Source organism: Giraffa tippelskirchi, chromosome 2 (assembly GCF_054371585.1).
Source record: "Giraffa tippelskirchi isolate mGirTip1 chromosome 2, T2T-mGirTip1v1.2.pri, whole genome shotgun sequence".
NCBI lineage: Eukaryota > Metazoa > Chordata > Mammalia > Artiodactyla > Giraffidae > Giraffa > Giraffa tippelskirchi.
In genome coordinates, this window is record NC_137276.1 from 120712996 (window position 1) to 120734038 (window position 21043).

At 43.0% G+C, this 21043-nt stretch overlaps 1 protein-coding gene and 1 long non-coding RNA gene across 2 annotated transcripts in view; one reads left to right on the top strand and one right to left on the bottom strand.

The window, feature by feature from the left end:
- Positions 1–11678, top strand: part of LOC145538445 (uncharacterized) — a 105123-nt gene extending 93445 nt beyond the window's left edge. Inside the window, exons 3-4 of the long non-coding RNA XR_014076859.1 lie at positions 7895–8085; positions 11528–11678. This is a non-coding gene — a long non-coding RNA (uncharacterized LOC145538445). The remainder of the gene's footprint in view (positions 1–7894; positions 8086–11527) is intronic.
- CLRN1 (clarin 1) overlaps positions 1–21043 on the bottom strand; it is a 42983-nt gene that overhangs the window by 9162 nt on the left and 12778 nt on the right. Inside the window, exon 2 of the mRNA XM_081570457.1 lies at positions 6223–6402. Coding sequence (XP_081426583.1) covers positions 6223–6402 — 180 coding nt within the window. The remainder of the gene's footprint in view (positions 1–6222; positions 6403–21043) is intronic.

Consider the following 21043-nt stretch of genomic DNA (forward strand, 5'->3'; position numbering starts at 1 on the left):
CAGTTCTCCAATGTGAAGAATGGGTCTAGTTGCTTCCATACTCCACTCCTTTTGTTTGGGTTCCCTCTATTTCTCTATGTCCTTTATTTGAATACATTTATCTCTCTCCTACTATATTATGAAACTTGAAGGAAGGTTTTTTTTTTTTTCACCTCGTTTTCCCCATTCTGCCTTTCCTGGCCACACTCACCTCCCTCTCATTGACTCTTGTAGGTGGCCTCTTTTTCACAAAGCTCACTGGTGACCTGTACTGTTTTGTTTATTTTTTAACTTTTAATGAAAGTATAGTTGATTTACAGTGTTGTGTTAGTTCCTGTCTGTGCTTAGTCACTCAGTCGTGTCCAACTCTGTGACCCATGGACTGTAGTCCACCAGGCTCCTTTGTCCATGGGGATTCTCAAGGCAAGAATACCGGAGTGGGTTGCCATGTTCTCCTCCAGGGAATCTTCCCAACCCAAGGGTCAAACCCAGGTCTCCCACATTGCAGGCCAATTCATTACTGTCTGAGCCAGTGTTAGTTCCTAGTATACAGCAAAGTAATTCAGTTATGTGTGTGTGTATATATATATATATATATCTTCATATATAGGCTTTTTTCATATTCTTCTCCATTATGATTTATTACAGGATTTGACTATAGTTCCCTGTACTATACAGTAGGACCTTGCTGTTTATCTATTTTATATATGGTTTCATATATATAGTTTTATAGTATATATAGTTTTAATAAATATAGTTTATTTTATACATAGTTAGTATCTGCTAATCGCAGCTCCTAATTTATCCCTCCCCCCACCACCTTCCCCCTTTGGTAACTATAGTTGGTTTTCTGTTGTTGACCTGTACTCTTGAAACTTTCCCATCTTGTAGCCTCGAGGATATCACATCTCTTGATTTTCCTTTTTCTCCAGACACGCCTGGTCAGTGTCCTTTCCTGGCTCCTCCTTCTTCTCAACCCCAAAATTAACTGATGGGATTGGCCCTAAGCCAATTTTTCTGTATCTACATTCTCTTTCTAGATGATCTCATCCATTTTCATTGCTTTGAATAATATGTATATCCTGACAGCTCCTAAATTTGTCTTTTGTCTAGACCTCTTCTCTGAGTTCCAGACTCATATATCTGACTGTCTACTTGACATGTCCTCTTGAACCTCTCATAGGATCTCAAACTTGACGGGCCCTAAATAGAATTCTCGACTTCTAATGCTAAGCTCCTCTCCCGACCACTTTTTTGCCCTAAAATCTAAGCCTGTTCCTCCCCCAACTTATTCATCTTGGTTAATGCCACCACTGCCTACTAATTGCTTAAGCTGCCTGCAAAACATTTTGGATCTACTTTCAAAATGTTTTTAGAATCCTTTCATCTCTCTCCATTGCCAATGCAATAGCCCAGTCTTTGACCAGACATTTCTTAAAAGGTAAATCAGCTATCAGACAGCTTCTTAAGGCCTTTCAAAAAAGCTTCTCTGTGCAATTAGAATCAATTCTAAAAGCCTTACGGTGGCTTTTGAGGTCTGACATTAACTGATGTCAGCCAATCTCTCTAATTTCTTTCTTTCTTTCTTTTTTGGCCATTTTCTCCTCCCTGCCTAGCTTCTAACCACATGAGCCTTCTTTCAGTGCCTACAGCAAGCTGGCCTCTTTCCCTAGCATCTCCTCATATGTGTTTTCTCCTCTCCTTGGGTAATTCTCTGAGGGTTCTCAGCTTTGTATCTTTAGAACTCAGCCACCTGGAGAAGCCTTCGCCAACCATAGTATTAAGACTTGATCTCCCCTTCCCTTCATTCTCTATCATGGCAGTCTGTTTATCACCTTTATTGTGATTATTGTGACCTTTAATTCCCTGTGTACACTTCTGTTGAAACTCCCACTCCCGGGGAGGGGTCTCCAGTGATGTGTGACCCCCCCACCCCACCCCCACCCCTGCACCCTAGGGCACTAAGGGACTCCTCCCCCAGTACAAGCTCCAACCTCTGAGCATATGCTCCATTGGCTCACATTTTGAGTGTCTGTGATAAGGACTGTGAAATCCCCATCTTTTCACAAATGAGGGTTAAACCTGGAGTCGCTGTGACTGTTTTAGCTTTAGAGAAACTTGTCCAAACCTCCAGGGGCTTCCAGGTACTATAGGTAGACCAAACAGAATGGAGTAGTTAGTCTGTGATTCAAGAATGGCCTGTTACCTCTAGAGGTCACAAAGTGTCAGAACATCTGACCGTCACACATGTTTTGTTGTCATGCACTGTTTTTCAAAAATTGTCGAAAATTTTGGCATTTCAAAATAGGGAATTGGGTACTTCCCTGGTGGCCCAATGATTAGTAAGACTCTGCATTTCCAATGCAAGGGGCATGGCTTCGATCCCTGTTCTGGGAACTAAGATCCCACATGCCTCGTGGTTCGGCCAAAACGTAAATAAATAAATAAATCCCATTGAAAAACAAGAATCTGGGACTTTAAGAAAACAGATAATCTGGCAACACGGGGTTTTTATCCTCTGCCAGAGGCTGGTCTGGAGCTGGTTCGTTCTTTCCTTTCTCCCCCTCTTTCTTCTCTCATCCACAAAACTTTATTGAGCACCTGCTTTTGCAATAAGTTCAAGGATAAATCCGATACAGTGTAAGCACAAGGCCTGTGTTCCCGCATATATTTCTTTGCTCAGGTTTTCTTTGGATTGGACTTGGCCAAAAGCCGAGATAAGAAATGGGACTTGGATTAAATTCTGCATCCTTCTGAGTCATCCTACTTTTCAAATACCGTTAGCTCAGTCGTCCGTTAGAACTGTCAAATAATTTGTCTTCCAAATGGGCTGTTCTCAGTTTTCATTCAGAGACGGGAGTGTGAGATAGCTGTGCCACTTAATAAGCTGTTGTGTCTCGGCGTCAGACCAACTCTTCTTTCCTCTACCCTGTGATGCTGGGTCCAGACTCCCCACACTCGGGTTCTGCCTTGTTGGCTGCCTCCTGTTCTGCCCACAGGGAGGGCAGCAGGCAGGGAAGGGAGGTCTGGCTGGTCTTGTCATGGGCTAGCGCTTCTCCAGGCAGCAACTGGGGCGTTCCCAAGCTCTTTTCACACTCCCAGAGCTGCCCCCTGGTGTCACGTGAGAGCGCCATCTCCTCAAGGGACAGTGCCACCTCCTCAGAGGGCTGAGACCCAGTGTCCTGGGGCCTCTCCTCCAGCCTCAAGTTTCTGGTAACCCTAAACTCTTCCCTGGGTTCTCTAAGCCCTACACATGGCCACTGCTTTCTGACATTGCCATCTCTGAGTTACCTCTGGGTCTCCTTTTTTTTCAGTCCTCCAACGTCTGTGTAATCAACTCCCTATAGCCCTGGTTCTCAAACCTGAGCTTGCAGCAGTCACCTGGCGTGCATGCTCAGTCGTGTCCAACTCTTTGGGACTCCTTGGACTGTGACCTGCCAGGCTCCTCTGTCCATGGCAAGGACACAGGTTGCCATCTCTACATCCAGAGGATCTTCCCGACTCAGGGATCGAACCCAGTCTTTTGTGTCTCCTGCACTGGCGGGCAGATTCTTTACCACTGTGCCACCTGGGAAGTTGCGAGTCACCTGGAGGGCTTGCTAAAACACAGATTGCTGGGCTTCACTCCAGAGTGTCTGATCCAGGAGGTCTGGGGTGAAGTCAGAGAATTTGCTTTTCTATCAAGTTCCCAGGTGTTGCAGATGGTGCTGGTCTGGGGCCTCCACTTGAAGAACCACTGCCAAACATTATATTCCCTCCGATCAGTTAGTATGTATCCTGTGGTCTAGTTAGCCCCTGGCTGATGCAAGGAGTTCCACTAAAATAGCACACCATCCAGATCTGCCAGTTTGGTTTGCTGTGTTGGGTGGGGGTGAAGCAACCCCAATACCCGCTTTTAACCTGGCCTTCCCTTGGGATTGAATCATTGTCTTTGTCTGTCTGTCTGCATAGAGCAACCTATGCTCTTGCTCCTCAGCCCTGATTGCAAAGGCCTTGGCCTTCCTTTATATTGTTCTATCCTATCTCTCTGGGGCCTGTCCTACCACCTCTACGGGCCTCCTCTGCTAATTCTGTCCCATTCGAATTCTGATTTTTCTGATCTGTGCTATTTATGTGACCAGCTTCACATCTCGTTCTAGACTTGCTTTTGCCAAGTCAGTGGATATGTACTGAATTGTTTACTGTGTGCAAAGCCCCATGCTGGAGGCTTTTGTGAGAGTACCAAAGATAGGAAGGACTTAGACACTGCCGTCATAGGGTAATCATTGCTGCACAATTGAAACTGTATTGCTTACTTGGGAAAAGTATGGAAACTATCTTAGCAGAACCCCCACTAGAGAGAGAACTACTTTGGTTGGGTAAATAATTTGATTAGCAAGATGTAGAGAGGGTAAAGGGCTTCCCAGGTGGCTCAGTGGTAAAGAATCTGCCTGTGGTGCAGGGGACCTGAGTTCAATCCCTGGATTGGGAAGATCCCCTGGCAACCCACTCTAGCGTTCTTGACTGAGAAACACACACGCACACATGTTGAAAGCGGGTAAGACCCCAAGAAGTTGAGACAGGCTGAGACCTAGGACATTTTGCTAGAGTGTTTGCACCTGGACAAATATCTCTTTGAGAGACAGGATGTGAAGAAACTCTAAGGGACTGAAAATCACTGCATGCATGGGCAGTTGGGGCAAATTATGAACAGTAAGATACAAAAAGGCCAAAGCTCAGCTGCCACTTCTGAGTTGCAGGGAACAAAAGCAGGGTACTCCTCATGACCCCTGCACACAGCACCCCAAGTGGGTGGGAAAAGCACTTAGGCCACCTCTTCAGCCTGACCCACAGATCTGCCTCCCTCACCAATCCTCATCCCATTTAAGGAACCAGCTCCCCCTAAACTCAGGGAGCAAGCAAGGACACCTGTTACTTCTCTTTACTCCCTCATGCTTCAGCACAAGTCCCCATAAAGCCTTGCATAGATGCCTCCTCTGGCCTCTGAGCGGTTTCTATTGATTAAAAAGCCCAAGAGTCCAGGTCAATAACAAACTGTGCTCAGGTTATCACGGATAGAGGCTGGTATACTGCTTTCTAAGATGAGTGAGCATCTGTTAACTGCATGGGTTTGTTTGATAGAGAAGGAGCTGTGCAAGTTGGTGACCAGAGTTGAATTGTGCAGGGAGAAGGGAGTGGTGTCAAGAAGAGAAGGGGCCTGGTGGCCCAGGGGCTGAGGGCTGGGAGAGGAAGCTGGCAGCCAAAGCAAAGCTGCAGAGGAGAAGGAAAGAGTCTAATATGTATCTTCAATACAGTGCTCACTAGTGTGAGCTGTATTCTGTCTTGTCTCTCTGTGAAATCACTAATAAAATTACTTGCTTCCTGGGGACAGGACAAACACTGAGTCTCTGCGCGTTTGGAGTAGAGTGAAATCAGAGACCTCCCATAGAAGAGCAGTGCGTATGAGCTAGACTCTTTTGATTTTCTCATCTGTATCTTTCTCCTCCTTGTAAATATATTGGAAACACCCTGTGGCATGAACTGGGCTTTATATTGTTTCCCATCAGCCTTGGTTATTGAGTAGGATGTTTATTGATGAACTAATTTCTGGGTTTAGAGTTTTACTTGTTCAGATATACCTACTTAGGCTACACAAAGTCCCTACAGGCCTGAATATGGCAACTCATGTGTGGGTACACTAGCTCTTTACTCTTTTTTGATGGCTTGTATTTATTTTTCTGATTATGAATAGATACATGCACATTACTGAACATTTGGAAATATTAAAAAGTATGAGAAAAATGAAAACCACTCAGAATCTTACTGTTCAGAGATTACTACCAACAGAATAGACTCTCTCTCTCTCTGTATATATATATGAGCTATATATATGGAGAGTCTATACATAATATATGTATACATTCTCTATATTTATATAGAAAATCAAATCAAGTTTATCTTTATAAAATCTTTTTTTTTTATAAAATCTTATATACAGCTTTTTCCACTTTTTGATATGAGCATTTGTTCTTTTGATTACATCTTCTTCAAAAGAATTTAATGCCACCTAGTTGGATAGACTATTATAAGGAATTTGTTGCCTCCTCTCTTGTTGGATAATTATACTTTTCTCCACCTTTTGCTCTCATAAATACTGCCACAGTGAACATCCACATATATGTACTGTCATTTCACATTTGGGTAGGTGTATCTTTTGTACACTGACAAGCCCATTTGTCTTCAGAGGTAGAATTTTGCACTCACCTGAAATGAAGCTCAAGAGATACAACCCCAGTGGACCATGCAGAGTTTCAAAGGGCTTGCCAAAAGCATTGTACATGAAGAAGGCTGTCCCCACCAGGGTTAAAACGATAAGGATCGTGGAGAAGAGAATGACATTGACGTGAATACTGACTGGGATAGCTTTGAGCAAATCTGGGAAAACTGAAGACAAAAAAAAAAGATTGGGAGAAATTTCATCAGTGGTCATCTGCAAGTGTAATTTAAAAGATTAAATCCCTCTTTTTTCACTTCAACAATCGCTAAAATCCTTCAGATGAATACATTCTCACTTACTCATTTACAAGGGATTTACAAAAAGGTTTAAACGTGGTATTATTTTATAGAACTCACCAGTAAAAACTAGCAGTGGGGAAAATTTGAGGGATTTTTTTTGCCCTTGGTCATATGTAATTACTTAAATAAACAAGTGCTAGCCTTATAACCAAAAGCTATACATTTTGATGACCAAACTTTTAAGGACATTTCTCAGTAGCTTTTTTTTTTTTTTAATCTCTCTTAACTTGTAATGACATTTTCAGAACTGGGAGAGTTCAACCATCAGGAGATTTTCATACTTCCTTTGCTACAAAAAAAAATCTAGTCCACACCAAGATTAAAGAATGGGGTATTTTCAGTCGACTTCAATATTTTGATGTAGCACAAACTGTGGGAAAATAATTTCTGGTGATACAAGAAATATTTTCCATTTAGAAAACATGCCAAATCTATTTCTAGATTTTGTGTTCAGGGCAAGTTTTTCTTGTTTGCAGAGGAAATGAAATACTTTATAAATGTAGCATTTCTCTTATCTGGTAAGGCATCAGCTTGCTTAGCATCAGCAAACCAGGCAAAACCAATCTGGATAAGTTTAGTTTAGTTCACAAACTTGATTTATTGAATACCTACTGTGTGCCAAACATTGTTCTAGGTGCTGGAAATAGAGCCTTAAAATAAGACAAGGTCCCTGTTGTCTTGCGGAGTTTATAACCTAATGGGAGTTGATAGATATAAATAACAGATAAACAAATGAACGTGAGAGTTTATTGCCAAAGAAGGCCACCATCAATTCTTTGCCTCTTTTTACATATGCTGGGAAGGATTGGGGGCAGGAGAAGAAGGGGACAACAGAGGATGAGATGGCTGGATGGCATCACCGACTCGATGGACATGAGTTTGGGTAAACTTCAGGAGTTGGTGATGGACAGGGATGCCTGGTGTGCTGCGATTCATGGGGTCACAAAGAGTCAGACATGACTGAGCAACTGAACTGAACTTCCCCTATAAGAGGTAGAATTTATTCCTCAGTCCCCTTGAACCTGGGCTGGTCTATGACTGCTCTATGACCATTTGAATATGGCAGAGCTTCCCAGGTGGCACTAGTGGTAAAGAACCCACCTGCCAATGCTGGAGACATAAGAGACGTGGGTTCAACCTCTGGGTCAGGAAGATTTCCTGCAGAAGGAAATGGCAGCCCACTCCAGTATTCTCACCTGGAGAATTCCATGGACAGAAGAGCCTGGTGGGCTACAGTTCATGGGGTCGCAAACAGTCAGACACAACTAAAGTGACTTAGCACACACCCAGAAGTACATCATGCCACTTTCAGGCCTAGTCTATAAGAGGACCAGCCATTTCCACTTCTTTTCTTTTGGAGGCTTGAGCTGCCATGCAGGAAGTCCAGTTCTCTGCTGGGAAAAGAGGCCACCCAGAAAAGCACCAGGGCACCAGACACAGGAGGAAAGAATCTTATACATCCAGGCCAGAAAAGCCTCCAGGTGACTCCAACCTCAGTTGCTGTTCAACTGCAGCAGGGAGACCCAATCAAGAACCGTCCCAGCTGAACTGGTACATTTTTGTTTTAAGCCCCTGAGCTTTGAGCAGATATTATGCACTGGGAACAAGACACTTTCAGATAGCAATAATGCTATGGAGAAATAAAAGGGTGATGGGATTTTGAGTGATGGATGAGTGGATGGGAGTGGTCAGGAAAGTGACACCAGAGCTGACACCTGAATGTTGAGAGGGAAGTGGCTATATGGAGATCTGGGGAAGAGCATTCCAGGCGAAGGAACACAGCTGAAGTGGGAGGGAGCCAGTGCAGGTTCCTGGTGAATGAGGTTGAGACAGAAGTGGGGTTGCTAGGCTGGGATCAGATTGTTACACCTGCTAGATCCTGGTCTGTTAACCATGGTAAGGGCGGGGCGGTCTGCCCTTATGCTAAATTCATTTGGAAGCCACTGGAGGGTTTTAAGTAGGAGAATGACATAATCTACTTCAGGATGTAAAACGATAGCTCTGGGGCTTCCCTGGTGATCCACTGCAATACAGGGGACACCAGTTCAATCCCTGGCATGGGGAGACCCCACAGGCTGTGGAACAATTAAGCCCGTGTGCCACAACGACTGAGTCTGAGCTCTAGAGCCTGGGAGCTGCAAGTAATGAAGCCTGTGCACCTAGAGCCCATGCTCTGCAATGTGAGAAGCCACTGCAATGAGAAGCCCAAGCAGTGTAACTAGAGAATAGCCCCTGCTTGCTGCAATTAGAGAAAAGCCCACCTGCAGCAAGGAAGACTCAGCACAGCCAAAACTAGAAAAACAAATCTTTTTAAAAAAGAAGATTGCTCTGGCTTGCAGTCATGAGTCTAAGGGGGAGAGGGAAGGGGGAAGGGTACATGTGGAATCTGGGATCCTGAAGATGGATTTGGGGGGACAGGTGTTTACAGTGATAAGAGATGGAGGCCTGGCCCAAGGCATAGTGGCAGAGGCCGTGAGAGGTTGTCAGATTTGTATCGTATTTTGGAAATGGAAGATAGAACTTGTTGAAAGAAAGAAATTGAGGATAACTCCTAGAGTAACTGAATAAATGGTGATGCTATTAAGTGGGATAGACAAGTAGAAGGAGCAGGTTTGGGCATGGGGGTAGGAGGAGATGCAAGAGTTCTGTTTTAAATATTTGAAGTTTGAGTTGCATTTAAGCTATCCTAAGTAGAGATGAAAAATAGGTTGTATGTGTCTGGAGGTCTAGGGAGTAGGCAGAGATATTGAAGGAGGTGAAACTAGGGTGAGGAAAGCAAGGTGTCTAGAGCAAAAAGGAAAGCTTAAGGAGATATTGACACTCTCAGGGGCCATGTATTTGCATGAGCCCAGGGTAGATGTCTCCTTAACGTCTATGACCAAGGTGTTTCAATGGCCTCACCCTAGCCCTGGCCCTCGTCATTAAAGCCAGGGGAATGGCTATCACTTGTGGAGAAGCTATAGCTAGAGGAAAGATGGGCTCAGGAGAGGAAGAGAGCTTGTGAGTTAGGAGCAAATTCACAGATTGAACAGCAGGGAAGCCAAGGGAAGAAAATGTCTCAAGGAGGAAGTGGTCAGCTGTGCAAATACATGTCCTGTGACCACAGCGCTGTGCTCCTGATCATGTGTCCGAAAGCGACCAGGAGAAGGAGGTGCATTGGTTCAGAACAAACCCTTCACCATTTGCAAGATATAACTCACAACATATGGGCATGCATGAAACATGCTTAGTGCTATTGGAGAGGGAGCATCCTCTTCATGAGTACAGACAAGGTCATTCTTGTAAGTATAAAAATCTACCTTTTATTTACTGGCTTCCTTGGTTTTTCAGGTGGTAAACAATCTGCCTACAATGCAGGAGACCCGGGTTCGATCCCTGGGTTGGAAAGATCCCCTGAAGAAGGAAATAGCAACCTGCTCTAGTATTCTTGCCTGGAGAATTCCATGGACAGAGAAGCCTGGAGGGCTACAGTCCATAGGGTCACAGTCAGACATGACTGAGTGACTTAACACTACTACTGCCTTTTATGTAAAATGAAGCAAATTCTGAAATGACATAATGTAAAACCCTAAGAATACACTGACTCATAAACATTGCTTTACCATGAAATTTAACTAATTGCTCTGTAACTGAAAAACAGACACACAAAAAGGAGAGAGTACTTATACTTAAAGATGCTCATGTTCATTTGTCACTCTAAACAAAAAAAATTCATGTTTTTAAATATCATTTTGGAAATTCACTGTGAACCAACCTCTCAGTGTATCAGTAAAAATAAATGTATCTGGGGAAAGTTAGGTGAAGGATATCCAAAATGATAGTATCTCTGTACCATCATTGCAACTTCCTGCTGCTGCTGCTGCTGCTGCTGCTAAGTCGCTTCAGTCGTGTCCAACTCTGTGCGACCCCATAGACGGCAGCCCACCAGGCTCCGCCATCCCTGGGATTCTCCAGGCAAGAATACTGGAGTGGGTTGCCATTTCCTTCTCCAGTGCATGAAAGGGAAAAATGAAAGTGAAGTCACTCAGTCGTGTCCGACTCTCAGCGACCCCATGGACTGTAGCCTACCAGGCTCCTCCATCCATGGGATTTTCCAGGCAAGAGTACTGGAGTGGGGTGCCATTGCCTTCTCCGTGCAACTTCCTAGGCGTCTAAAATTGTACCCTCACTTTCATGCATTGGAGAAGGAAATGGCAACCCACTCCAGTGTTCTTGCCTGGAGAATCCCAGGGACAGGGGAGCCTGGTGGGCTGCCATCTATGGGGTTGCACAGAGTCGCACACGACTGAAATGATTTAGTAGCAGCAGCAGCAGCAGTGTTCTCTCAGAGTCCTCACTCAGGGAGTCATGGGCAGGTCATTTGAACTGAGGTTTACTTACACACTATTTCCTTTACAATCTTATAATAAGAGGGAAAAAAAGTGAAAGTGTCAGTTGCTTAGTCATGTCTGACTCTTTGCAACCCCATGGACTCTAAGCCCACCAGGCTCCTCTGTTCATGGGATTTCCCATGCAAGAACACTGGAATGGGTAGCCATTCCCTTCTCCAGAGCATTTTTCTGATCAAGGGATCAAGCCTGGGTCTCCTGTATCACAGGCAGATTCTCTACCATCTGAGCCACCCAGGAAGCCCCGTAATAAGAGAAATGCACATTAAATCTGTGAGATACCATTTTCCACAAGTCATATTTACAAAGATGAAAACCTATAGTGATAGCCTGTGTTGGTTAAGGTGCAGGGAAATGCAGACCTTTGTGTACTTTTCTTAGGAGTATAAATTGGTACGGCTTCCTTTGGGGCTTTACATGACTGTAAAGCATTAAAATGCATGTATACTTCGCTCAGCACTTTACTTCCAGGAGTTTATCCTATGGATGCTTTGTGCATGAATTCAATAGAATATCACAAGGATTTTCATGGCAGCATTTTAAACATTTATTTATTTTTTAATTGAAGGATAATTGCTTTACAGAATTTTATTGTTTTCTTTCAGACATCAACATGAATCAGCCATAGATGTACATATCAAGGCAGCATTTTTTTTGTAAAAACAAAAGGTGGGAAATTATTTACCTATCTGTCAGTATGGCATCCATATAATGGAATGTAAGTCAACGATTTCAAACAATGAAGCAAATCTTTAAGAACAGGTGTGGACTTATCATTAAAATGTGATGTGTGATGAAAAAACACACCAAAGGAGAAAGTGCCTGATTCTATCATTTGGGGAAAAGCCAAAGGAGCATGTATATAGAAACAAGTAATAATTTAAGTATTTCACATATCTGATTTAATTCTCTCAATAATGCCACGATATAGGTACCATTAGTAGTTTTTTTTTCCTTCTGGCAAATAGTTTCCTCTATTTACCAGAGGAGACATCTGGGACTCAGATGTAACATGCCCAAGGTTTTTATTTAGTGAGTTGCAGAGACTTGAATTCATGTCCACTCTTATTCACCAGGGTAGAGCCTTGGGGACAGGCATGCTTGTCTAGGCAGAGGCTATTTCTAAAAGATTACACATGAAACTGGTAATATTGCTTCTGGGAAAGAAGACTAAGGGATTTTTCATTATGTACCTTTTAAAAACATAATTTTTATTTACTTATTTATTTTTGGCTGGGATGGGTCTTTGCTGCTGTGCAGGCTTTTCTCTAGTTGCAGAGAGTGGGACTTCTCTCTAGTTGCAGTGTGTGGGCTTCTCATTGCAGTGGCTTCTCTTGCTGGGGAGCGTGGGCTGTAGGGTATGCAAGCTTCAGTAGTTGTGGCACATGAGCTCAGCAGTTGTGGTTCCCAGGCTCTAGAGCACAAGCTCAGGAGTTGTGTCACACCAGCTTAGTTGCTCCATGGCATGTAGGATCTTCGCAGTTCAGGGATCAGATCCATGTCTCCTGAATTAGCAGGTGGGTTCTTTACCACTGAGCCACCTGGGAAGTCCCCATTATATTCCTTTTAGTGCAGTTTGGAAAAAAAATTTACCACTCTGCAGGCAATATCTATTCAATAAATGCATGAATATTAAAAAAAAAACACAAAAGGATAAATGAAGACAAAAAGTTCCCATGACTGTTCTAGATTAAAAGATACTTTAGGAGATATACTAACCAAAGGCAATGTGTGGGTATTGTTAGCAATTTGAACAAAACTTTATAAAAGACATTTTTGAAATAACCAAAGAAAATTGATAGCGGACTGAGTTTTAAATATTACATAACTGTTATTGAATGTTATTGGTTATGTTAAAGGTGTTGTGATTGTGTTTTGAAAAGTCCTTATTAATTAGAAATTGGATAGATGGATAGATAGATAAAAATAAAATAAGAAAATGCCTCTGCTTTGTTTGGAAGATGGAGGCATACGGGGTGTTGAAATGCTGAGCCTGGGTTGTTAGTGATTGTATTGGTCCCTGCTGCTCTGTGTTCTGAGGGTACAGAGTGAACCAGCTGGTCTGTGATCACCTGCCCTCCAAAAATTCCAACTTCTGAGACATCTCAATCAATCTGACCTGCTATTCTTACACTTGGTCAGCTGTTGCTTTGGTTTTGACTAGCAGTTATCAAAAACCTTGGTTCCTTCTATCTCCGCACCTGTAGAATAGGTAGCAACCTCTTCATGTCTGACGGGGCAGGTAGGTGAAACCTGTCTGAAAATGGAGGGTTGTTACCAAATCGAAACAAAGGCAGAAGAAATTGTACTGATTCGCCTCCTGGAAAGAAAAGCCAGAAGCTAAAGTCAATATCAAGTGGAGCATGTTAATTCTTACGAAGTCTCTTAAAATTCCTACAGTTGTGAGAAAGTTACCCAGGAGGGCACTAATCCCTGCTTATTAAGCTTACATCTTATCAAGTTTCTTTGTTTGATAAAAATTCCCTATAATGACCCATCAGAACTCTGATAACAACCCTCCACTTTCCAATCAACATTAATCTGACTTTTCCTTTGCTGAAGATGAGAGCAGATCATTCAAATAAAAATTGAAAGTTGTCACTTTAATGATATTGGATATTTTGTGTCTAGGAGGTAGATTTGTTCCTCTTTCCATTCTTTGAGGTGTAGGATTACAACACAGAAGAAGGATTAGAACATGTTGATCTCTGGAGGGGCTGTCATTAATCCAGCAAGTCACTTCTGGCCTCGAGAAATTACTTGATTAGCTGTTGACAAGTGAAAGGGAGTTATTTATGAAAACGGCAACCGATGCCATATTAATAGCACAGGCTTGGTCTGTGGGTTCAGCATTACTCTCCCTCTCTTTCATTCCCTTATCACTGATTTCCTCCATCTGTCTATGACTCCGTGTGTCTAGGTCTCCTCATCCTTCAACCACCCAAACCCCTAATTACCCTTCTTTTTTTCACCAGACTTCTTCAAAGAGAAATATATGACTAATAAAAATACAAATAAAAATAACAGTCAAATAATTATATGGCATTTGCTGTGTGCCACATGCTTTAGGTATATTGCATAAATCAGCACACTTAATACAACAATATAAAGAAAGTACTATTATATGCTCAGTGTGTAGATAAAAAAAGAAGGCACAGAGAAGTTAAGTAAGTTGTATAAAGTCACACAGTGGTCTCACTGCCTTTGCTTTTACTTTGCCCTCTATTGTCAAGATTAAAGTAAAATTAATACAGTAAAAAATTCTCTTTTTAATGTAATTTTGTGCATTTTGACAAATGCTTGCAGTCATGTAACCACCACCACAATCAATTTATCTTAATGGAACTATTCCACATTTCCCCAAACTTCCTGTTTCCCCTTTGTAGTCAACCCATCCTCCATACAAAGCTCCTGAATGTGTGACTTTATAAGAAACTGCCAAGTGTTTTCCACAGTGGCTGTACCATTTCACTTCCCTACCTGCCATGTATGAGAGTCCCAGTTGTTCTCCTTTCTTGCTGAGTTTTTTAAAATTGTAGTCATTTAATAGAAGTGTAGTTTATCTTGTAGTTTTAATTAGCATTTGCCAAATGACTGATGATGTTGAGCATCCTTTTGTGAGTTTATTTGCCTTCCATATATCTTTTTTTTTTGTTGAAGTGTCTGTTCATATCGTTTGTGCATTTTTTACTGAATTGTTTATTACTATTATTATTGAGTTTCAAGAATTCTTTCTGTGTGCTGGATACAAGGCGTTTATCAGATAAGTACTTCACAAATATTTTCTCTGAGTTTGTGGTTTGTCTTTTCATTCTCTTATCAGTGTCTTTTGAAGAGCAGTCCTTATTTTTAAGAATTCCAATTTATCATTTTTTTTCTTTTATGTATCGTGTTTTAGATGTCAGATCTAAGAAGGCTTTATCCAATGCAAGGTCACAAATAATTTCCCCTATGTTTTCCTTCTAGAAATTTTTTAGTTTTAGGTTTACAGTTAAGTCTATGATCCATTTTGAGTTATTTTTTGTGTATGGCCAAGGTTAAATTTTTTTACATATGAATACCTAGTGTTTCAAGACTTTAAAAGCTGACCATAGACTTAACATATGACCCAGCAATCCTATTCCTAAATGTTTACAATGGCTTTATTTATATTTGCTAAAAACTGGAAACATTTTAATATCCATCAACTGGTGAATGGACAAACAAGCTGTGGCCTGTCCATAAAATAAGTGATCCCATGGACTACAGCCTGCCAGGATCCTCTGTCCATGGGATTTCCCAGGCAAGGATACTGGAGTTGGGTTGCCATTTATTTCTCCATAGTAATACAAAGGAATGGACTATTGGTGTACATGATAGCATGGGTGGATCTGAAATGCGTTATGCTAACTGAAAGTAAGTGAATTCGAAAGGCTGTATATTGTATGATTCCATATAGATGACATTCTGGAAAAAGCAAAATGATAAGGACAGAAATGATAAGGATCATTGGTTACCCAGGGTTAGGGGTAGGGGAGGAGACTGATCACAAAGGGGCATAAGGGAAACTTGGAAATGTTCTATATCTTGATTGTGGTGGTATTAACATGCCTCTATGCATCAGTCAGAATTCATAGACCTGTACACCTAAAAAGGATGAAATGTACAGTATGTAGTTATACCTGAGATGGTTAGATAACATCACTGACTCAGTGGACTTGAGTTTGAGCAAACTCCAGGAGATAGTGAAGGACAGGCAAGCCTGGTGTGCTGCAATCCATGGGGTTGCAGAGTCAGACATGACTGAGCAACTGAATAACAATGACAGTAAACCTCACCAAAAACAAAGAAAAGCAGGAGGAACAAGGTGTAAAGTGAGTACTACCTCCCAGATGTGAGTGATAGCCTCGGCAAAGGTGGCCATTTGGCATGGAGGAAGGAAGAGCTTGGTTAGAGATGAGAAAAGGAGCACTGGGCCAGGAGTCAGGCACTCAGGTTCGGGTCCACTCTGGGACTGTGAGCAGGTTAATGGATCCCTCTTTCTCTCTGTAAAATAAGGATCTCCATGGGGCCGCCTGGGAATGGACCAGGCATTTGAAATTAGACAAAAGAAATTCAGTTTCAGCTTCTTTTCTAACTCTCTGAACTCCCTAAACCTTGATTTATTTGAAAAAAAAATAAGACTAAGGGGATTCCCTGGCAGTCCAGTGGTTAGGACTCGGCACTTCCACTGTGGGGACTTTATGTGATCCCTGGTCGGGGAACTAGGATCCCACAAGCTGTGTGGCACCACCAATTAAAAACAATAATAATAATAAGACTAATCCCATCTTTCGCCCATATCTGTGAGGATTTGATGACATCATGGAAGGAGAACCTAGTGTGTGATCAGTGCTCAGGAGAGGTCTGCTATGGTGCACCCCTGTCTTAGGCCAATTTCCCCACCATCCATCCCTTCCCACCACCTCAAAGACACTGCTCTCCTCTTTCTGCCATAGTATCAGTTTCCCCGTCTGTTGGATCAGTCCCATCAGCATACAAACATGCTCTCATTTTTCTCATCTTAAAAAGAAAATCTCACTGAAGTCCTCCTCCAGCTCTTACCCCCTTTCTCAGTTTCCCTTACAGCAAAGCTCTCAGGGAGTTGCCTACATTCTCAGCACCTCCTCCTTCTCTCCTCCTTCTCTCTTGAACCTACTGCACTAATACTATTAATACATTTCCCAGGGCACCAAAGAGCTTCAAGCTGTCAAACCCAGTGGTTCATCTTTCTCCTCATCTTACCTGGTCTACATTTGGCACAGTGGCTCATTCCCCCCACTCCTGGCAACACTTTCTTCTCCTGGCTTCCAGACACCGCCATCTCCTGGGTTTGTTACCTCCCTGGCCACCATCTTGATCTACTTTGTTGGCTCATCTTCATCTCCTGAGTCAACCAGAGGACAACTCAGTTCTTTGACCGCTTCTCCTCTCCGTCTTCACTCTCTCCCCTAGTGCTCTATACGGTATCATAGCTTTGACCAGAAATACTCTCAAACAGATGTTTCCAGCCCAGACTTCTTCTTGAATCCCACACTTGTATGTCCTCCAATTACCTACTGAACATCTTGACTGGGATATTGAGTAGGCATGTCAATGTGTCCCAAAGTGAACTCAGAATCTCCTCTTCTCACTCTTGCTTCCTATAGCTTTCTTCATTTCGGTTGCTGGCAGTCCCATTCTTCCTTGGCCTCATCCTCAATTCCTCTCTTACTCTCACACTTCATGTTAAACCCATCAGGAAAACCTGCTGGTTCCGCCTTCAGAGTCTGACTACATCCCCCCGTCTCTACTGCTCCTCCTGGTCTAAGCCACCAGTATCTCTTACTTGGAGGACTGCAAGGGCTTGCTAACCGGTCTCCCTGCCACCACCCCTCCATCCCGCACTCTGCTGTCAACCCAGTGGCCGGGGGAATCTTTCAAAAGTGAATTGGGTTATTTCAGTTCCCCACTTAAGCCCTTCTGGTGGATTCTCATCTCACTGAGTATAAGCCAAGTCATTACCATGGCCTACTAGGTCACACACACACAAGACTGGACTTCCTGTCAAACCTCTGACTTCATCTGCTACCTGTTTCCTTGCTTGCTGTGCTCCAGCCACTGGTCTCATTCCTGTACTTCAGATGTGCCAGAAACACTCCCACCTCCGGGCCTTTGCTTGTACTGTTCCTTCTGCCTGTATATCCCCTAGATATCCTCACAGCCTGTTCCTTCAGCTCCATGTCTTTACTTAGATGTCACTTTCTCAGGGAGTCCTTCTGTTTTAAAAATTTATTTATGTTTAATTGAAGAATAATTGCCTTACAATATTGTATTGGTTCCTGCCGTACATCAACATGAATCTTAAAGTTGCAACCCCCTGCCCTGTTACCCACCCCCAGAACTGCCAACCCCTTTCCCTGCTTTTATTTTCTCCACAGCAATTATCACCATCTGATAAATTGTATATTTTTACTTGTTTATTTGTTTCCCCCATAACATGAGGACAAGTGCCTTGGTCTGTTTTATCCACTGCTATCTTCCTGGCACCTAAGGATGCTGGCAGAACAGTATTTCCCAACATTTTTTTTTCACTATTGCTTCTCACCTCAGGAGTCTTTTTAGACATTTCTCCTAATTGCCCTCCACTCATGAAATTTTAACACCACAGATATACTATGTATTGGTTTCTGTATTATATTTGTATGTGTACTGTATACCATATAATATACACTTTTTGAAGGAGTAGGGTTTTTTGCTTGCCCCGAAGAACTAATTTTCACCTCCTTAGGGGGTTTCTGCTGCTGTGGAGAATGCACGATGTAGCTGCTGGACATGTGTGTTGGATGGATATGTCTCGCTCCGAGGAGGATGTAGGGGCAGAGCCTGGTTAGCAGGTCTGGGGTCTCTTGGTGGAAACCAGTAATTCTGATGGGAGGGTGTTAGTGCAGCATCTGTGAGGAGTGAAGGAAGGAGGGGAGAGGTCAGTCCAGCCAGAGACCCCAGGGCCAAAGGAGACCAAAGAAGCGGGTTGGCAGTTTTAAGTGTGTTGGGAGTTTCTGGTTGAGAACCAGAATTTGTCCTTTGAGTCAGGCAGTCACTGGTGACCTTAATAGAAGCTGTTTCTGGGGTTGGTGGTAATCGAAGCTGAATTGAAAGAGCTTTTGGAGAGAATCTGGGACAATGGGGAAATAAAATAGAATAGTTGCCAAAGGGATGAGAGGAGCTAGTGTGGGTCTTTTTTTTTTTTTTTTTTTTTAAGAAGTTGAAAGACCTGGCTGGCAACTGGAATGGAATTTCAAATCTCTTTATTAAAAGAAAAATTTTAATCCAACATATTTGGGGGATTGTCAACATGTTAGATGGAAATTGATGGCTGTTTAATAATAAGGTTTAAAGTTTGGAATTTGTGAAAGAATTCACCTCAAATGTAAACATGACGCAGCTCTTTTTTGTTGCCAGGACGGGAGAATGGGGGAAAACGGACTTGCTCTCTCTGTGTTTCTGTTAGTTTGTCCAACATTCCTGCTGTTTATGGAGAGACCTTATAACTGAAAAATGTTATAGAATTGAAATGGAAATTAAGATATGAATTTCACCTGCAATCCCATCAACATAAAAAGCCTTTCCTTTGTTTTTTGTTCCTTTCAAATGTACTACTGTAATCATAGTGAAGTTCTGAGGTCACATTCTGTTCTTTTTATTCAGGGTATAAGCGCTCCCCATGTCACACAGATTGTCTTAATAACTACCATTTAGATAACCGCATGGATTTTCCATCAAACTGATGCCCTGCTGTCCATTAGGTTGACTTCCATTATTTAAGCATTATGGTTACTGCTTCCCATGAACATTTTCAAGTATATACTTTTTTATTTTTCATTATAGGGGTGGGTGATGTGCAGGAATAACCTTTTTGGAGGCATTCCCAGGAATAGAATGACTTGGGCCAGACTACTAAGAGAACACCATCTAGATATGTAGATACAAGGGAATCTAAAGACAGTGAGTTATATTCTATAATACTCATGTTAAACTCCTGGTTCAAAGCTCAATTCCTCTTTGGGAAGTCTGGAAAGCAGAGATTTCAGACAAGATATCAAGTTAGGAGCAGAGCTAGAAGAAACTAGACGTTGGGTTGAGTCTCCTAATAGAATAAGAGGCATCCAGGTCATAGGAGGGCTTCCCTGGTGGCTCAGGTGGTAAAGAATCTGCCTGTAATGTGGGAGACCAGAGTTTGATCCCTGGGTTGGGAAGACTCCCTGGAGAAGGAAATGGCTTTAACCACTCCAGTATTCTTACCTGGAGAATTACATGAACAGAGAAGCGTGGTAGACTACAGTCCATGGGGTTGCACAGAGTCAGACATGACTGAGCAACTAACACATACGTACATGCATATACAAGTCATAGGAAGGAAAGGGAACCTGCATGGCTGAACACACAGAGAAAGGCTGTGGGACCCTCGTGACTACAGTCTGCTCTCATGAAACAGCCGAGTAAGTCATAAGTTAATGGCTGGGAGTGAAAACACAGTCACAGTGATGCTCTCTGGAGGAAGTTTACCCTCCTGCCGTCATTCGGTGGGAGGCTCTTTTCCTCAAGCTGTATGTCTTGTCTCTGGACCCCCACTCTCCTTGAGCCTCTGAGCTGTGGTCCCCCCATTTCTGCAAAGCCTTTCCCAGCCTTCCCCCCTTCTGTCCCTCTTTGGATATTCCAGATTCCCCAGCTCTTAAGCACCCGCCACGCTCCAGCTCTGTTTCCCTCAGTCTCATCTTGCTTACAAAAGGCTCAAAGATATCTAGTGAACCAAACTCTTCCATTTCAGAGAGAAAACAGAGGCCACCAGAAGATTTCCCAAGTCTAGGCCTATTCCTGGTGCTCTCAGACCCTTTCCCTCACTGAATCCATTAATCATCTACCTGTCCCATCTGTCTACAGCCTTTTCCTCCTACTGCTGTATCCCCTCAGCATAGATTTGTACTCAATATCCTCCCACTGTACGTACGTGTACACACACACACACACACACACACACACACACACACACACCTAGCCTGGCCTTAGGACTCTTCTTGCTACTCCCTGTCCTCCGTCTTCTCTGAGTCCTTACCTCTCCTTCCCTCCTCAGCTCCCACAAGGTCCTTACCTCCCCCTTCCCACAGGAGGACCACTCCATCAAGACTGCTTTAGCAAAGGTCCCCCGTGACCTCTGGTATAAGATTCAAAGGACTATTTTCATTGTCTCTCATGTGATGCCTCTGATGGTCAGGACCGTTGCTCCCTGGTTGAACATTGCTCCTCCCATGGTTCCCCCTCAGCCAGTTCCCTCCCAGTTCACTGACCATCTCCTCTCCTCCCCTTTGCAAGTCCCTCCTCTTCTACCTGGAAATACTAGTGCCTTCTAGAACACATCTTTTGCCTTCTCGTTTGATTCCCCTCTTGAGGAGCCTCCTCTTCAGTTGTAGCTCCAACCACCACCTCCAATCTGCTGGATCCCATCTCTCTGCCTTCACCCCAGCCTCACTCATGACCTCCATATCTGTATAACTGATGGACGTCTCTTTCTGCTAACCTATACGTGAACTCATTAAACATGACCAAAAGTCATTTCACCTCCACTC